Genomic DNA, 18416 nt, shown 5'->3' with positions numbered 1-18416 from the left:
TGTCCCTGAGGCAACAAACCAGAAAATACTGTTTTAGCAAACAAATTACATCAAAATCCACCTTTAAATAACCAAATATTTTTCCTCACATATTCAAGCACATTCACATATTTTAAAATATAGATATTTCCAATTAAATGTGTTATAATGAGATTATTCTTAGCAGGAGTTGGCACTACGTCCTATGTGGATCTGGTTCCCAAAAGGATTGCTCAAGAGCCAGGGTAAACTTCAGAAGATTAACATATTTACATACAGCCTTTGAATGCCAGGGTTATATCACAACAACAAAAAAACCAAATATATATATTTTGTTCATGTTCTTATTTTCAGACCATATTGCAATGTCCTTTCTCTAAAGCTGAATTTTTCGTTTTCCTTTTAAGAAAGTTCTTTGCATCAATCAAACAAACATTTTGGTTAATAAACACTGATGAAACGAATGACAAATGGTTTCAAAGTCAAACTCTCTTTTACTCCTTATTTTACTCGTATCCTGTGTTAATAAATAAAACACAAAAATAGATTTAAGAGACAGTTTAATAACCAATGATACCGTTTACTGGCTGATAGCTGTCTGTTATGCTAATATTTACGGAGGGGGAGGGGCACGACGCGCTTCCTCGCTGGGTTACGGCTCAGACCGGATAATGACGTCACTGTGCTACGTGGAAAAGGAAGCAGCGAGCAAGCTAATGCTAGCATTGCTACAAGTTGAGAGCGACCAAAACAAACGATGACAACCAAGGAAAGTAGCCGTGAAATTTGGGATTAAACGTGAGAATGGTCTGAATTTGCGATGGTTGCAGAGTTCTGGGGATAACTGTATTCCTGCATGACTGACCTTTGGCGTGAAAGCGATTTTGAGGGCCAGCTTGTCAGTTTTCGATCCGAAACTATAGTGCATTGGTACTGTCCATATACACCAAAGGTATGCATTGCTAACTAGCTGTTTGGTAACTTGCTGTCATCAAAGCTTGGAGTGGACAGTCCGTTTTTTGACAGTGCAGATATTCCCAACCAGTCGGCGTTGATTATATATCTATATAAAAAATGGAAAAACGGAAAAAATAAACGTATTCTTCTGCTGACGCTGAATTCGCTCTAACATCCGTGTTACAAATCCTGAACTTGGAGTTTGTTTGCTGTCTTGCCTTATCAGCAAAATGAGTTGGTTCAACGCATCTCACCTGTCCAGCTTCGCTAAACAAGCTTTAACATCAGCTCAGAAGTCAATCGACCGAGTTCTGGACATCAAAGAGGAGGACCAGTGGGATGGTACAACTGTAATGCCCCACGACGGTAAGTAATTAATGTAATATAGCGTGTTAACAGCTAATGTTGATGTATGTAAATGATATGCAAATGTAACATTAGAAGCTAAAGCTATCGAAAGACTTGACATAAATAATCTTTCTCAGCAGATGTCACATTACCTGGAAAGCTTTCATTAAGTGGAGGCTGGGGGCTGACACAGTGGGAAGCACCCGCCGAGGAAAAGACCATCACACCACCCCCTTCATCGGAAGCCATCACTACTCCCGTTACTCGTACTGTTGTGGATGAATCCGAAAATTTTTTCAGTGCCTTTTTGTCACCTGGAGATTCACAGGCTGTCACCAAAACTCAGGTTGTGTCGGTACCCCCTACTAAGTCTCAAAGGCGGCCTCAAGAGAAAGAAAAGCAAATCAAAGAGGCTGTTGTCCAAAAAGATGTGGAGAGTCAAATGTCATTCGCGGTTGAGGGTCCTCAATCTGGACCTGCTGATAAGATCCATGAGAGTCAGAAAGCTGCTGAGATCCAGGTGGTGGAGATCAAGCCCTCACCAGCAGACACTGTCCTCCTGCAGCCAGTTTCTCCTGTTTCCTCTTCCAGTGATCTTCCTTGTGACTCTGACAGTAAAGCAAGCAGTGTGAAAACAGATGCTGACTCAGTAGTTTCTGTTGACTCAAAAGCAGAGCAGTCACACACTTCAATAGAAAACCAACCAGAGAAGGATACCACAGATTCCCCTCAACCTAAGAGTGCTGCCCCTTCTGATCCGTCACCTCCCGTATCCACTAAGGAAGTACTCCTAGAGCATAAAGACTCAAAGACAGAGGATCGTCAGAATGATACACCCTCTCCTCCAGTTAGTGCTTTCTCCTCAGGAACCTCAACCACCAGTGACATTGAAGTGCTTGACCATGAGAGTGTGCTGAGCGAGAGCTCAGCCAGCTCTAGACAAGAAACCGGTGAAGGAAAGACTGGCCTTCACCTAATGCAGGGCTCCTTCCAGCTTCTCACTGCCTCCACATGTGGAGATTTTCCTAGACTAGAAGACTACCCAAAACTCACAGAGAGCTGTGGTTCCTCCTCAGATGCATTTGAGCGTATTGATTCCTTTAGCGTGCAGTCACTGGATAGCCGGAGCGTCAGTGAGGTCAACTCGGATGACGAAATCCCTGGCAGTCGGACTCTAGCATCTGTCACTGCGGGTCCTGCCCCTTTAACAGTGCAACAAGCTGAATGTCAGAAGCAGGAAGGTGGAGAGGCAGCAAAGGTAGATGAGAAGGAAGAAGATGACGAGGAGGGATTCACTGAAACAATGCGGGAGCAGTCGCTGGATGAGATGGAGGAAAGCGGACGAAGTGCGACACCTGTGAATAGCGAGCAGCCCGAAGACTTGACAGAGCAGGAGGCTAATCTCACACTGTCTGATGCCACCGCTGCAGCTGAAGAACAGATCACTCCACCAATCACTGCAGAAATGAAAAGTGCCTCAACTGTCCAGATACTGGAGCTTCAAAAGGTAACCAAATGCTATCTGCATCTGGTCCTGTCATTTGAAAAGATTGTTTATGCAATGCACATACTGCCAGATCTAGTTGGAAAAAGTCCATATTGCTTCTAATATCCATTGAATACAACCTGCAAAATGGTTACTGCTCAAAGAAGGGTAGGTTTTTATCTGTAACTGAAAAGTAATGTATAACTGATGAAGTGGCAAATGAGTCACATTTAAAAATAATAAATTTACAAAAAACATTTTTAGCATAGTTTTTCTCCTCCATATGCAAGAAAGGGAGAAATTGCTTTGTTTGTCATGTCACAGCATCATGACAGCTTGTGAACTGTACAGCGCTTGATCTTCAGCGCATTTAGTGTGACTTTAGGTACTTTGTTTTTTCTGTTTAAGATTATTTTAAAGCTTCTTTTTAATCAGCAATTTTGTTGAATATTTGCTTAAGAAAGGACTAAATCGTTTACTTGGTTGTATCAAAAGTAGTCATGGATTTATTTTCAGTGAATTGAGTAACAGTGCTTATAATCTAAGTAATGTTTCTCTTTATCCATAAATATGTATTACCTGACAAATTGGAATCTTTATTGAAAAACCTTAAGAATTTCGCTTCTTGTTAAACAGAACCAAATGATTTCTTTTGCGACATTTTTAGAATCTTCTGTAAATACAGAGCATGTTGTGGTCACGTTATAGGTTATTGATGAGCTATCAGGGCGCCTTGAGAAGAGAGAGTCTCAGCTGCTGGCAGTTAGCAAAGACAAGGCCACACTGGAGGAGGAGTGTGACAATCTGAAAGAGTGAGTATGAGGCAGACACCTGGTTCACAAAGGAAGTGTAAACAGTCTTGCCAGGAGTGCTGGTCTTCTGGATATGTAGGTGAGATGAAATGTCACCAGCATAATGCCACTGTGCAAACACTGAGCAAGCAAGGGGAGAATAAGTCAATCTGATTTAATGAAATGGATTCCTAAATTGGCATGACAGTACTGTAAGAGTCTGCTAAGAATTTCAAATCCTTTACTTAAAAATTAAGTGACTCTGAATTGTCATTACTAATCTACTAGTATGGATTTTTAAATGCTGGCTTGGTCTTGAGGTTGTCTTTCAAAATGAGCTTTTAAACTAATGAGGTCTTTCATCCTCCAGTGAAGTGATAGGTCTGAAGGAGGAGAGCTCCACTGTTCAGTCCCTGAAGGAAGAGTTCACCCAGCGTATAGCAGAGGCAGAAAGGAAGGCTCAGCTGGCCTGCAAAGAGAGAGACATAGCTAAGAAGGTAATGCTAAGAGCTCTTAGTCTGTGACTTGTTAACTTATGATTAACAAAATAAATAAAGTTCTCCAAGGGCTGTGCTGACCTTTCATGTATTTCTCCTACCACAATTACTTCTAGATGGACAATTAAAATTTTACATGTCCAAAATTTTTGTGGCAAAGATTTTATTTTATTCTTTTGGTGCTGTAGGAGATAAAGGGTTTGCGAGAGGATCTTTCCACAAGACTAAATGCCAGTGATACAATGGAGATCATCAAGGAGAAGGAGGAGCAGATCAGAGGTCTGCTGGAAGAGGGTAAGACTTGTTTACGGAACATGTTTTTTTTTCACCGCAACCAACAGATGGCATAATCAACACTTGGTAGGACAGTAGCTCTTACTTGTTACAGGTTAGGTTATTACTGATTAAATGGTAAATGGCCTGTATTTATTTAGCGCTTTACTAGTCCCTAAGGACCCCAAAGCGCTTTACATATCCAGTCATCCACCCATTCACCCACCCTGGGGCGCACTGACAGAGGCGAGGCTGCCAGACACTGGCGCCACCTGACCACCACCAGTAGGCAACGGGTGAAGTGTCTTGCCCAAGGACACAATGACCGAGACTGTCCAAGCCGGGGCTCGAACCGGCAACCTTCCGATTACAAGGCGAACTCCCAGCTCTTGAGCCACGATCGCCCCACTTAGCATCACATATCGGCTTTGTTAAAGTGTCTGAGTAGGTTTTTATTTTTCTCACTTTTAGGTGAAAAGCTGTCCAAACAGCAGCTACAGCACAGCAACATCATCAAGAAACTGCGTGTGAAGGAGAAGGAGAGTGACACAAAGATCACCAAACAACAAAAGAAAATCAAGGATCAAGAGGAAGAGCTGAGACAGCTCCAGCAGGTAGGGATCTGGGATGTGTTCAACACTGCACTTGAATAAAAGTTCATACCCGACTGTTATTTAAAGCATTTTAGTTTTAAGGCAGTTTAGTTTGAGTTTTTGTGTTTAATTTCATTTTCTTGGATCAACTTATTTTGTTCTCTCTTCCTTCCCTCACCTTTAACCGACCACGGCTTCCAGTTCTTCCTGTTAAGAGGGAGTTTTTTCTTTTCACTGTCGCCAAGTGCGTGTTCATATGGGGTTCATCTGATAGTCGCTATTATTTTAGGGTATTTACTAGAGATGGACCGATCCGATATTACGTATCGGTATCGGTCCGATACTGACCTAAATTACTGGATCGGATATCGGAGAGAAATAAAAAATGTAATCCGATCCATTAAATATCAAAAAAGCACCTCACAAAACTTGCGACACGGCGTAACTTGGCTCATAACGGTAGCACGTCGGAGCAGTGTGCGTCACGTGATAGAGCGGCTGTGTGTATTTGTAGCCAAACCGTCATTTCATCTCCGAGGAAGTGATCCCAGAGAGAAGTAAAGCAAATGTGTAAGTTCATCTCTGAATGTTTGTAAAGCATTCCCGCGTTAAGCTTAACAACCGATATATGGAGCAACTGCCTCTTCTCTCCCCCTCCCTCTCCTGCTGCTACTTCAATCATGAAACTGATCAATGATCAGCTGATCGGCTTTTCTGTCGCGAGTCCGTTTCTCTTGTTTGTTTTTGGCCCACTTCGCGCCAGAAAGAGGAAACCAGCGGCTGAACAACAGCAGCACGTTTCAGCTTGATAATCTGTTGTTAGAATGTATTTAATATTACTTTCTACACCAGGATCCTTTTCTAGCTGACAGCTGGTAACTGTGCAGGGGCGGATCTACCAAAGTTTAGCCAGGGGGGCCGATAAGGCATTAACAGGGAAAAGGGGGCACAAAGACATATTTTCTTTCTTATTCTCATTTAAAATGTCTAGCTTTTAATAAATAACTATCCGAATCTTACACCCAAAGTTTTAATCTGATGTAGAATATATAGAAGTCCATTACTGTATATAGTAACTATTAAGTCTAATATACCCTAGTAAGCTATACTACTTTTTCCTTTGGGAAGATACCATCTGTTCAGTCTGCAATTCTGTTGAAGAAAGATGTTGAATCTATTTAATTATTGTAGAAAATGTTTTTATTTCTGTGCATTTTTTTTCTTCACACTGCATCAAATTAAAGTTGATTACGTCGATTAAGCATCATGAGGTGGAGGGAGAGGGGTGGTTCCCTATTTGGTTTTTTTTGCTGGAAGTTTGCAACCCTATTAGTTAGGTTGCTTAATATTTCTGCTAAGTACTCTTTAAAATACCAGAATAGGAAGGATGGAGCAGGTTTAAGGTTATTAGATTGATCAGTTTTGCTGAACTATGAAATATTTTGGGTGCAGTGTATTTTTTACATACAGGTATATCAGAATAGCTTTAGTGTTTGTTTTTGTAACTTGAGTATGAACTTATACAAAAAGCAGCAAGATATTAAAAAAACGTTTTATTGATTAAAAAACACTATATCGGATTCATGTCAGTATCGGCAGATATCCAAATTTATGATATCGGTATCGGACATAAAAAAGTGGTATCGTGCCATCTCTAGTATTTACCTTACAATGTAAAGTGCCTTGAGGTTACTGTTGTGATTTGGGGGTTTATATATCCAATTTAATTTAATTTACAATAATTTTTAAGAAAATGTTATCATAATTTTTAATTAAAAACATAATATTAATATTATTAATTCTTTGTTTTCAGTGTTTAGTGGTTAAGTCTTATGTTGGAAGAATCAAAAGGTACCTGTTAATTAGTTTATAATTAAGCTGAACTTGCTCGTAATTGTGCTGATTGGGAGCGTTTTTATTCTTCAGCTCTCATTTTATGGGAATTCATTTGGTTTTATTACAAGAGGGGTTTACTTTTATTGCATGTTTTGGCATGTCCTTTCAGTAATGGTACTAGATGGGGCTTGTTTTAAAAATGAAAGTAATTCCAAAATGCTTTCAAGCTCTCAACAGCTGTCACCTCCTCCGCCCTGTTTTAAATGAAAAAGCCCCTTGAATCATACTCTTGAGACTGTGGAAAATAAAAATGTCACTTTCCAAAATGATGAGTAAATGCACACCTTAAGAACACTGTTACATTTGCTTACACTGTTGACCAATGCTGCTCATACTAGTTTTCTCAGTTTGTTATGGTAGTGTGGATTATGGCTTCAACATGGTCACGTGTAACGTAGGGTATGTCAAGCCAAAGTCTTATACTTTGTTTTCTTTAGATCTCCTGCAAGAAAACAATGTTGTAAATCATGGCATTTACTAGTCATTTATTACTGGTAAATGTAACATGATAAAGTCACTTTTTCTCAGTTGTTTTTTTTTCTCAAACACATTTGTATCTCATTTGCCCATCCAGTGTAGACAATTATTGATATTCACTTCAGCTATAAAATGATCATGGTTTCCTGTTATGTGCAGGTTCTAGATGGAAAGGAGGAGGTGGAGAAACAGCACAGAGAGAACATCAAGAAGCTGAATGGTGTGGTGGAGCGCCAGGAGAAGGAACTGAGCAGGCTGCAGTCAGACACTGAGGAGCTGCAGGAGAAAAACAGGAGCCTCGAGGCTGCTCTGGACAACTCTTATAAGTAAGCAAACTAACCTCATAAGCTTGCAACATGACAAATTCTTTGCAGATCCTAAACGGTCACTGTATTGGTAAAGATATTCATATGTTAACCAGAGCTATTAGAGTGCACTCATCCATGTTGTTTTCTTTTTGCAAAGTTTTTTCTCTCCCTATGTTTCCCTTGATACTATTTCCTCATTGCCATATTTACACTGTGAAGACACAAATTTTGGCCAAAAGCCAAAAACTAATTTGTGTGAGTCAGGCTGATTAAATGTTTTACAACCACGAGTTGAACTTTGATATGTATTTTAAAACAGAACAAGCCATGTGGTTGTTTTTCCACATGCCTTTCATTTAAAGTGACAATTCATGGCCATGCTCGTTCCATGTACACTAAGGCTACGTTCACACTGCAGGTGTTAATGCTCAATTCCGATTTTTTGATCAAGTCCGATTTTTTGTCTGCTTGTTCACACTACAAATAAAATGCGACAGCAAACGCTCTCTAGTGTGAACGCTCAAAGTGGCCCGCATGCGCAAAAGAAGACGTCACACACAACGCGCTCTGTTTAGACCCAGAGCAAACAGTATTGTTTGACTGATGGCCCTTAATATAAAGACTTCGGACTTTACGTTTCCCAATTTTTGCTTTAAGTTATTTTATTTACATAATAATGTAGATAACCTAATAACTATCCTTATTGCTGTTTTAGAGGAGCGGTGCTTCAAAGGATAGCTGCAGATTTCTGTCAGAATCTGCAGATTATACAGTACAAATAACATGTTCACGTTTCTCCAACGTTGTCTTCCCAACAGTTTCACTAACATCTACACTGGATGGCCAGGAAGCGTTTGCAATGTCTTCTCCGGAGCTGATAATTGGCGTCTGTCTTGTGTCAGTGACGCAAAAGACAGATTTAATGTGACATGACCATTCACACAGCAGTCGCTTTCTAAAACATCGGATATGTATCGGATTCAGTACCACATACGAAAGTGACCCAGCTCTGATTTGAAAATATCGGATTTGTGCCGTTCACACTGTCATACCATGATCGGATATGGGTCGCATAGGGTCAAAGAAATCGGATTTGATGCGCTTTCACCTGCAGTGTGAACGTAGCCGAAGGCATCTCATTATTATATTACCTTAGAGCCGGGACCACTCTAAATAAATATACATAGATACATGTGCTGATTGTAATATTTATGGAAAGTCACAGTGATGATGGTCTTCTTCAATATCTCTGTTAGGGAGCTAGCAGAACTACACAAGGTGAATGCCAGCAGAGCCAGTGAGGCTGAAGAGGTGGCTCTGAGCAGGGAGACGCAGGCCAGAGAACAGCTGAGTCTGGCTCTGGAGAAGGCTCAGGAGGAGGCCAAGATACAACAGGAAGCCCTAGCAAACCAGGTAACAAAGGGCCACACTAAATATATAAAACACATGTGATAAACATCAAATATAAGATACTGGTGCAATTTAAAAAATAGTTAACACAACATTATATTGTTGTCTAATGCTGTGTACAGGTGGCTGACCTGAGGCTGGCACTGCAGAGAGCAGAGCAACAGCAGGCCAGGAAAGAAGATTATTTGAGAGAGGAGATCAGTGAACTTCAACAGGTAACATACTATTTTCAACTAAATTATCTCAATAGACGAAAAATACATTTTGATAGAAGAAAATAATTTTACAACAATTTCGTGGTACATGTACAATGACAGTAAAGAGCTCATCTTTTTTTAAATATAGCAACAGGATTCTTTTTTTAATGCATGCCATCATTTCTTGTCTTCTGTCAGAGACTTCAGGATGCAGAAACTAGGAACCAGGAGCTCAGCCAGAGCGTTACCTCTGCCACGCGACCTTTACTGCGACAAATTGAAAACCTACAGGCCTCACTGGGTGGTCAAACGGCCTCGTGGGAAAAACTTGAGAAGAATATCTCTGACAGGCTTGGTGAGACTTAGGGATTTAAGCTTGTACACCATGTCTGTGTAAAACAAACAGCAAATTACAGTATCGTAGAAAGTGGGGAATAAAAGCTTGATTTGTTTTTGCACCCCCTCTAAACAGCGGATGCCCAGGCGCAGCTAGCCATTGCTGTGGAGAAAGAGCGATCAGCAACAGAAGAACTGTTGTCCATTAAGTCCCAGTTAGCCTCTCTGGAATCCCAGAATTCCTTGCTTCGGCAGGAGAAAGCCAGGCTTCTGGCACAGCTGGATGCTGAGAAAAACAAGAGGGAGAAATTGGAAGATGAGAGCAGCAGGTAATAAATTAAAAAAAACCAACCAAACAAACTGGAGTCTACAGGGTTAAGTGCTCATGTAGATCATCCCCATCATCATGTATACCGCGTTTACTGTATGTGGCTTATATGTGGAGTTAAAGTAAACATGTGTGGTTAGTTTGTTTGATAATTATCAATTTTTGCCGTTTGGTTGTTGGTGGCTTTTCTTTGCTTTGCACAAAAAAAACGGTTAGTGTGACTGTCAAAAATGGGATTGTTCTCCACGTTGTCAGAGAGGCTTTGTGTAGAACTTAGAGCCTGACTTTGAATTTCATTTGTCTTTTTTCGCTGTGGTTTTTCTTATTGGTTCCAAAAACCTGCTTTGAAACATCAGTTAACAACACAAAGAGTTTGAGCAGCACAATGAAATGCTGCATTTATTGCATTAGTTGCTCTGAATGAAATGAAATCTCTTTGGTTGTGGTTTTGTTGTGCCAATAGAAAAATATTCTGTGTCAAGATTAATGGTAAAAAACATCTTACAGTCTCTGCCAAGCTTTGTTTGTAGATTGCAGTTTGGTTTTGTTCTTTCATATGTATGTGAAAAGAAATGAGTAGCTCGGGTTTTTCTCAGTGAGACAGGAAAACTGAGTCACAGTAGTCTCGCTTGTAATGCTAATCCTTCCTGGAGTGCTTTTGTTTTTCAACAAAGCCATTTGTGACTGTGAAGCTGAGGCCCCTCAACACCCACTCATGTGTCAGCACGTGGTTTCAGTGGCAGACTGTTTTCTTTGATGAGGAAAGCAGAGGGTGTGGTGGGGCCAGTGGCGCAATGGATAACGCGTCTGACTACGGATCAGAAGATTCTAGGTTCGACTCCTGGCTGGCTCGTCACTGTTTTTGGTCTTTTAACAAAAAACAAGTTGTTGGAAATATAAATACATTAGATATAAACCTTTTTTTTTCTCCCTGAGGAACCATGTAGAAAAGTAGAAAAGTAATCCTTTATATCACACAGTTAGGCTTTCATTTGTAGCATTTCACAGATGTATTGCACTGTTTTTATTGCTGTTTAATTTTTTTTGGTGACTTCTTGCTCATTTTATCAATGTAGGGATCGTGTTGAATTGGAAAACCTGCAAGGAGAACACAATCGAACGTTAGAGGAAACAAAGAAAGAAAAGGTACCAAAAAAGCTATTTTCTACTTATGATGTTGTCCTGTATGAAAATGATTTCTCATGGGCATCTTTTTTTTGCTCCTTCTACCAGTTACTGCTGACTAATCAGTTAGAGATGGAGAAGATGAAGGTAGAGCAAGAAAAGAAGAAATGCTATTTGGCACAGGAAGCACTCAAGGAAAAGGTTTGAGAGAATCTCTTATGTGTTGTTTTTTTTCCTTTTCTTTTCTGTTTTGACTTTTCTTCATTCAGTCATGACTTCATTATTTCAATTGTGTCCTACCAGGAGCGAAAGGCCACGACACAATCAGTTGGAGAGGCCCTAGCATCATCTACACCCTCCTTATCTCGCTCCAGCTCGATGAGTGGGGCAGACAATGGGCTGCACACTTCTGTTCTTTCACAGGTGCATTCTACTTTTCTCATAGAGGTAGTTAGGAATACGATAAAAAAGGTTAAGCTCTGTAAACTGAAGATGAGTTTTTAAATGCTGTGATGTCCTTTTGTACATTATTTTTCTCCTTCTTCTTAATCCATCTGCAGGATGACTCTTTAGACCATTCGCTGGGCACTATGACTATGTCCATGTCGATGAGTGGGACCAACCTGTATGAGGCGGCCAGACTGTCTGGAGGCTCCAGCATCATAGAAAACCTCCAGTCTCAACTCAAACTGAGAGAAGGAGAGATAGCACAGCTGCAGGTAATGTCGAATTAAAATTTTAGTGATTAGGCTGTTGCTTCTGCTATCAGCAAATGCACGCAGTTATTTGTACTGCACCTCACCTTTTTGTCCTTTTCTTTTTCTCCCCTTTTTAGCTTGAGATCGCTAATCTGGAGAGGAGACGATCTGTGATGGCACAGGAGCTGGTTCGACTCACAAATCAAAACGATGAGATGGAGGAGAAGGTGACAGAGATCCCCAAGTTGAAAGTTCAGCTGAAGGTACAAGGCTGTACAGTGCAGGGAATTGATGTTATACAATTTCCATGCTGCCATATGTCAAACCTTGAATTGAATCATATTTCCTCTTGAGAGAGAGTGTCTTCTGATTATTGTGGCTGTGCATTTCAGGATCTGGAGCAGAGGCATAACACCATTCTGCAGATGTATGGAGAAAAGGCTGAAGAAGCAGAGGAACTGAGATTGGACCTTGAAGATGTAAAGAATATGTACAAAACCCAAATCGACGAATTGCTGAAGAACCAGAAATAAACCAGTTTCCTTTACGTGTTATTTTGGGGCACGAATCAGCTGACAATATCAACAATAAATGCATTCACAAGAAACAATGAGGCAGAACTTTTAAGTTGAATCACTGTGTAAGAAGGAAATTCATTCATATTTGTTATTTTGTTTTAATTGATTATCATATGCTTTATTTAAGTGTCAATATTGGAATTGTGCAAAGCATACAATGAATACAGAATCAGTATGTGAAGAATTGTCGACGTTGACTTGACTCGTCCATCTGGAATCTTTGGGAGTTTGCTTTCAAAATTTCTTGTGATTGAACCTTTAACATTGTATTGTATAGTTTAAATTGTATGAGCTGGTGAAGGTTTTTTCACTATATGAATTCATCCAACATTTCGTCATAATCAGAAAGGTTTAAGATATATATAAAATGTATTGTACAGAGAAATTTATGTATTGTTCTTAACACCTTACAGATCACAAAGTGTGGTGTAGGCCTGAATAGTCTTTGAGTGAAATCCTGAAGATTGGATTTCAAACTTTATACATATGTAAATTAATATACATTTATTAGGTTAGTAAAAAGTAAGTTGGTTCTTTATTGTTAAATCACACAGAAGATCGAATTTTCATTGCATTCAAATAAAACACTACATCTCAGTGCAACACAACAATAAATCTGTTCTGAACAATTCTATGTGTCTCTTTCACTTTTTGGCAAGACTAAAACTTAAAAAAATGACTGATACAAATTACTAATGCCATATTGTAACACCTAGAATGTGAGATGATATTCTGAAACTGAGTGGCCTTAGTTACATTTGAATAATATTCTGTAAGAGACAAAGCACATTAACAAGTTTGCACTGAATATTTGTGTTTTTATTATTAAACTGAATGATGTATTTTGTAATAACGTGGAGTGTGGAGAGCGTTATAGTGCCGTTTACTATCAGAAAACTGCGGTGGACAGCGCCACCCTATGGCCGAATGTTCGTATTACATGCCGGTGTAAGGTTTCCGGTGTTATGGCGACCGCCGGTCACTGCATCGCTTCAATCTGGGGAAAGCAGACTGCATTCAGGTAAACTGTCTCTCATATAAACTTATAGCAATCTTTTATAGGCAACCACTGATAAGGGTCTCGTTTCTTTTAAAGGTTTTGTTTCTCGGAAATGTAAAAACATTTTTTCTTGCTCCTTTTCTTGTACTGCCTCTTTAGTCTATCTTAAAATTAACGTTAAGGGGGCTCCTTGTCTTTGTCAAGAACTTAAAGGCTAGATGTTAGCCTCTGCATAGTATACTTCAGTTACCGGTCAGCCTCAGTTCGTATTTTCCTTTTTTTTTTATCCACAGACGAAGAAACGTTTAAGTAATGCGTTATAATCACAACAGCTCCTCAATCTCATCTCACGTGCCTGTTAGGTCACTATTGACGGTCGCGACGTAGAGGTAAAGTTTAGTTAACTTGCTAATTGACCGGAAGCTAGCTAAAACTTAAGAATTAATTAAACGCTCTAAAAACGAAGTTTTCATGCGCTCGGAGAGCTCCTGCACGTCAGAAACTCGAGGAAATGAAGCCAGATTTCTCAAGGGCTTTTTTTAAAACTACTCATTTTGAAGATTTAAAATATACCTAACCATAATCGTAAAAAATAGATACAATTCGTCGGTGACGTGTTTTAGGCTTACTTGTGTTCCACAGGTATTACTGAGTTTGATCAATATATGCTTAGCCGGTGCTTTGATGTAGCGCTCTTAATTTCATGTCTCCAGTCACATCAGTACCACCGCCTTAACGTCACACACATTTAAGCTTTACCTAACTGTGTCAACGTTACCACCAGGAGAATATGCAATTAATTGACCGATAACGTTAACCTTCACCACCTATTGTTACCAAATGTGCAGCATAAGGCAGTTTCCTCGTTTCCTTCCCTTCATTTGAATGTGAAACTGTGTGGGAGCCATTTGTTATACAGCACAATGTGGTATCTGCTTTAAGAAAGGTCACACTGTACTATTCAATCATCAGTCAATGGTATTGGGACGAAGGCTCCAGGCTGTGCAAGAACATGCATACTTTTGACAAAATAGCATTGATCATGCAAATTTGGCTGTTGTGTAAATACCAGGTACTGCACTGGCTACCTGCATATTAGGTCACATTATTACCAGTGAATATTTCTCATTTGGCCCTGCAGCCTCAGTTGTGGTTACTAACGGAAAAAGGTCACTAACACTAACAAAAAAGACAAAAAACGTTTCCTTTTGTGAAGCTTAGATCTGCCCAGAGCTACACTCCCATGCACTTGCTTGTACCCACATGCTTGTATACTCCAGTGTTAAGTTTTACCCATTGCAAGTCTGAGTCTGTTTCTCTGCCTCTTGCCTTTTCACAGTGTGCGGTGAAGGGAAGCATCTATTTCGCATGTCTGTGTAATTCTGACTATGCTGCTCCTGGTAGCACTGAGCATAGTTTTTTCACCCTTTGTGGTAATCACTGAGACGCCTGAAAACCCACACCACAAACCACCAACACCAACTCTCAACTACAGCACGATCTCCCTGCCACCAGAGCACGTACCCTATTTCCTGAACAACAACAAGAGGGTCGCCAAGCGATGCCGCCTGGACCCGCTCTGCCCTTTTAAAGTAAGATATGAACTTGGTTGGAGTTAATGTTTGTTCTTTACTTTACTTTCAGAATAAAAAAATATAACAGGTAACCTTGTTAACTTATGACTCACATGAAAATGGTTAATTAATTATTTTGCCTGTGAGTATAGGCATCATGCGAGCTATTTCCTTGTGATCCACACAGTAGTAATTTTGAAATACTGGATTTCTGTGCATTGGTTTAATGGATATTGTTTTCCTGAACTCAGAAAGAAGAAACTTAACAGTTTATTTTGCTTTGTCTGTGCTTCTTTACAAGAGAGAGACTCCTCTAAATAGAAGCAGCTGAATTAAAAGCTTGTTAAAATCTTATTTTGGTGAAACTGCAAACTTTCCACGTGGTTTTTGTAAGACTTAAGTGAATAAAGTTAATTCTGTTAATTCAAAATAACTACACAACTAAGTGCCTGGGGCCATTGCTTCTAGACAGACTTTGCATCAGCTTAGTTAGGTTAGTTAGGTAAATGGATTAGCAGATAATACATCACCACTGCTGTGTCTTTCACATTGCATATTACATTCTGTTTCTAATGGATTTTCTAAAAGAAAGATAAGATTTAATGTAACTTTTCTTTATTTCTTTCTCTCTCACACCCTCTCTCTCCTACATACACACACAACACTGCTTATATTAATTTGTATTTTGACAACAGGATGCACTCCAGGATCTGTCTTTTTGTTGGGGTTATGAGAAGAACTGTGATCCAGAGAAACGCTTCAGCTATCCTATGTGCACCAAAGCTGACTCTGGATGGTACTGTCCCTCACATCATATTCAGTGAAATTACCAAAGTTATTGTCGTGATTTTTAAATTAAGAAATTTTGGATTTACTGAGTTGCAGTGTATGTAATTTTCCACAGTATAAGTGGTTTCATGCAAAGTGTGCGTCATCGATGGTGTAATGGTTGTGCTTTTGCTGATTTGTCTGAATCTGTCAGGGCCCGTTCACTGGATGCCGCCCAGGAACTTTTCTGGAAGCAGGCTGATTTCGGCTACGTCAAAGAGCGCCTCTCTGAGCTCAAAACACTCTGCAAGGCTACCCGGCCAGTAAGTCTGCTCATTTCCTTAGTTCCCACACGCCTTTGAGTCAACAGGAAGAAACAACAGGTAGAAATAGACGCAGTATTCAACAGGAGTCCACAGACAATGAGCCTAAAATAATTTCAAGTTCAAAAGCAGTGGTATAGAGAGAACCTAGTAAAGAGGCCACTCTCATGGCCTTTAAGGTCCACATTTTGCTGGTCACCTGAATACTAAATATTTATGAATTTGCATTTCAAGGGGGACTCCTCATTAAAGTGTTGTAGTCACACTAGATTCTGCAAGGCTACAAATCTTTACCTGGACTTACGAAAGCCACGCAGAAGTCATGAGAGGTCAGTGCAATTGAAAATACAGTTTTTATTTTTATTTTTTTAAACATCAATGAGCATGCTTTGAAAGTCAACTGTGTTTATGCTGCAGGTACAAAGAGGACTTCATTCAGGCAGGAGAGATTGGTGGACACTGTAAACTCAACAAGGAAGCACTTGTTGGAGAGGGCGACCACAAAAGCCCCTTGCAGTCTTGGTGAGGCAGGACAGATACATTCACATGAATCCTACACTTAGCAATCAAACTACAATGAATGGCTTCTGTTGAAATCTTGAGCTTGTGTTAATAATCTTCCGGAGCAACTGTTAACAAAAGAAAGCTGGATATTTGTCCCACTGATTTCCTTGATTTACAAATATAAAACACAATGTCAAGGACTGAAACACATCCACAAATGATTTTTAATTTACCTTTCAGAGAGAGAAAAAAACTTTCAGTTGCAAACTGTACTCCCACATCACTGGTGAGAGTGCACTGTGTGATAGTTTTAGACTTTTGTTTTTATACAGACTATAACAAGAGTGTTTAATTATTTTTTCACACTTCACAGTTGATGCCAGAATTTTGCTGAATGGGTATCATTGTAATATACATCTCTATGCCCCTCTGCCGTTTACTATATGTGCAAGTCATTATAATAATGGCTAATTACTTTGTGGCAGACCAGCAAACGTTGGTCTGACACAAAGGTCAGCAAAGGTAGGTAAATACAAAATCAGCTCTGTAGGCAGCTACCATACACAAACCAAGTGCTCATTATTCCATGAATAAATTGCAATTTAGTCTTGTTCAAACAGTTTGATGAGGTGTCTCTACTTGTGACAAAATGTAAATTTTTCCTGTCATAGCAGCTATACAACACATAGCTGCTTCTCAAAGCCATGCTCAAGAGGCAATGTAAAGCATAATTAAATAGAAGTGAGAGCGGAGAGTTTTCAGACAAAAATGCTGTTTTCAATTCTATCTGGGGTAGTATGGACATAGCCTAGGTTCCCCTCGTGGCTCTTTCTTGTGTAGTGAGGAAGGGAAAGGAAAATAAGAAAAGTGAAGTTGAATAGTGTGCTGTTTTTCGTGTTGGCATGGATACGCTCTTAAATATTGTACAAATTTGGTCAGAGAACAAACTTTGACCTCACCTGACCTTTTGATTTTGTTGGCGGTGGGCCAGTGGCGCAATGGATAATCCGTCTGACCACGGATCAGAAGATTCTAGGTTCGACTCCTGGCTGGCTCGAAGTGTCTGCTTGCTTTTGTGCGTATTGGGAGCAATGCTGTCAGTTTCGGAGGGTGAAAACCACCGAGGCACAGCGTTTTCAGACAGTTCATCTGAGCTCCTCTGAAACTCCTAAAACCATAAGGGATCACCAAAGGTTTTCCTTCAGCCAGAGCTTGTCCTTCGTCTCGCTCAGTTCCCCCGTAGCGTTCTTTGGGTACCTTCCAAGTCTTAACAAATATCCAGCTAGAATGATCACATTTACTCACAGCAGCCAATCTCATGGTGTTCCCTCTGTCTTATAGCGTCCTGATGACATCTAGGTCGTGCTAGGTTGTGGATGATGAGAGTCAAACCTTAAGTACTGTATGCGTTGGCTTACACTACGCAATGACTTTCAAATGTCCCCTATTACTGATGGCAATTTGCCAGTCTAAGAAAGCTAGCGTGTCGTTTTTCATATCCTTCCTGGTGAACCTGATGTGTTTTTGCACCACCTTAATGTCATCTGTGATTGGTTTTACATCCCGAAATTTGACTTTCACCCAGGAGTCATCCACATATCTGAACCAGTGGTGTTCGAGGACAGGATGACTTAGCAGTCTTTGTTTCCCACTTCCTGCTTATAAGAGTTAGCCACAATGGGTTAAACTGGGGAATTCATGGTGCACCCACATTTCCGCTCGTGGTAATTGCTCCTCTATGTGAGTTATATGGATCGATGCCAGAATTCCAAGAGCACACACACACTCACACTTTGTTGGTGTTGAGGGTGGTCCTGTTGGTGAGGGTGGGGTCATCCTGTAAGCTCTTATGAACTAGCACCACTTCTTCGGTAGCTGTAAGACAACTGAAGAGAGTTCTACCATTGTAAGTGACCGTAGTGTCCTCTGCCTACATAACGATATGGCTGACCTTCTTCATGAAATCCATA

General features: G+C 40.1%; 2 protein-coding genes and 1 non-coding gene across 5 annotated transcripts in view; all 3 read left to right on the top strand.

Annotated features, from left to right (window-relative positions):
* Positions 1–646: 646 nt before the first annotated feature.
* tmf1 (TATA element modulatory factor 1) lies at positions 647–12900 on the top strand. 3 transcript variants are annotated; one of them, XM_005945460.3, is made up of 18 exons: positions 647–931; positions 1163–1302; positions 1422–2791; positions 3479–3582; positions 3932–4058; positions 4247–4352; positions 4803–4945; positions 7457–7623; positions 8862–9018; positions 9138–9230; positions 9411–9567; positions 9685–9877; positions 10953–11022; positions 11110–11202; positions 11305–11424; positions 11562–11720; positions 11837–11962; positions 12092–12900. In XM_005945460.3, the coding sequence occupies exons 2-18, from the start codon at positions 1167–1169 to the stop codon at positions 12230–12232; spliced, it is 3462 nt and encodes a 1153-aa protein (XP_005945522.1). In that variant the 5' UTR covers positions 647–931; positions 1163–1166; the 3' UTR covers positions 12233–12900. The 3 variants fall into 3 exon arrangements, with proteins under 3 accessions (XP_005945522.1, XP_005945521.1, XP_005945523.1); XM_005945459.3 differs by having other exon boundaries at positions 647–1302; XM_005945461.3 differs by having other exon boundaries at positions 648–1302; positions 1425–2791; positions 12092–12898.
* trnar-acg lies at positions 10657–10729 on the top strand. The gene has a single exon. It is a non-coding gene; the product is annotated as a tRNA-Arg (tRNA).
* A 275-nt stretch (positions 12901–13175) lies between the features above and the next one.
* Positions 13176–18416, top strand: part of eogt (EGF domain-specific O-linked N-acetylglucosamine (GlcNAc) transferase) — a 54073-nt gene continuing 48832 nt past the window's right edge. The window contains exons 1-6 of the mRNA XM_005945456.3: positions 13176–13298; positions 14617–14869; positions 15547–15647; positions 15834–15942; positions 16177–16271; positions 16360–16464. Coding sequence (XP_005945518.1) covers positions 14666–14869; positions 15547–15647; positions 15834–15942; positions 16177–16271; positions 16360–16464 — 614 coding nt within the window. The 5' untranslated portion in view covers positions 13176–13298; positions 14617–14665. The remainder of the gene's footprint in view (positions 13299–14616; positions 14870–15546; positions 15648–15833; positions 15943–16176; positions 16272–16359; positions 16465–18416) is intronic.

The sequence above is a fragment of the Haplochromis burtoni genome, unplaced genomic scaffold (assembly GCF_018398535.1).
Source record: "Haplochromis burtoni strain Fernald_Lab_line unplaced genomic scaffold, NCSU_Asbu1 Contig_451, whole genome shotgun sequence".
Taxonomy (NCBI): Eukaryota; Metazoa; Chordata; class Actinopteri; order Cichliformes; family Cichlidae; genus Haplochromis; species Haplochromis burtoni.
This window is presented reverse-complemented; position numbering and strand designations above follow the sequence as displayed.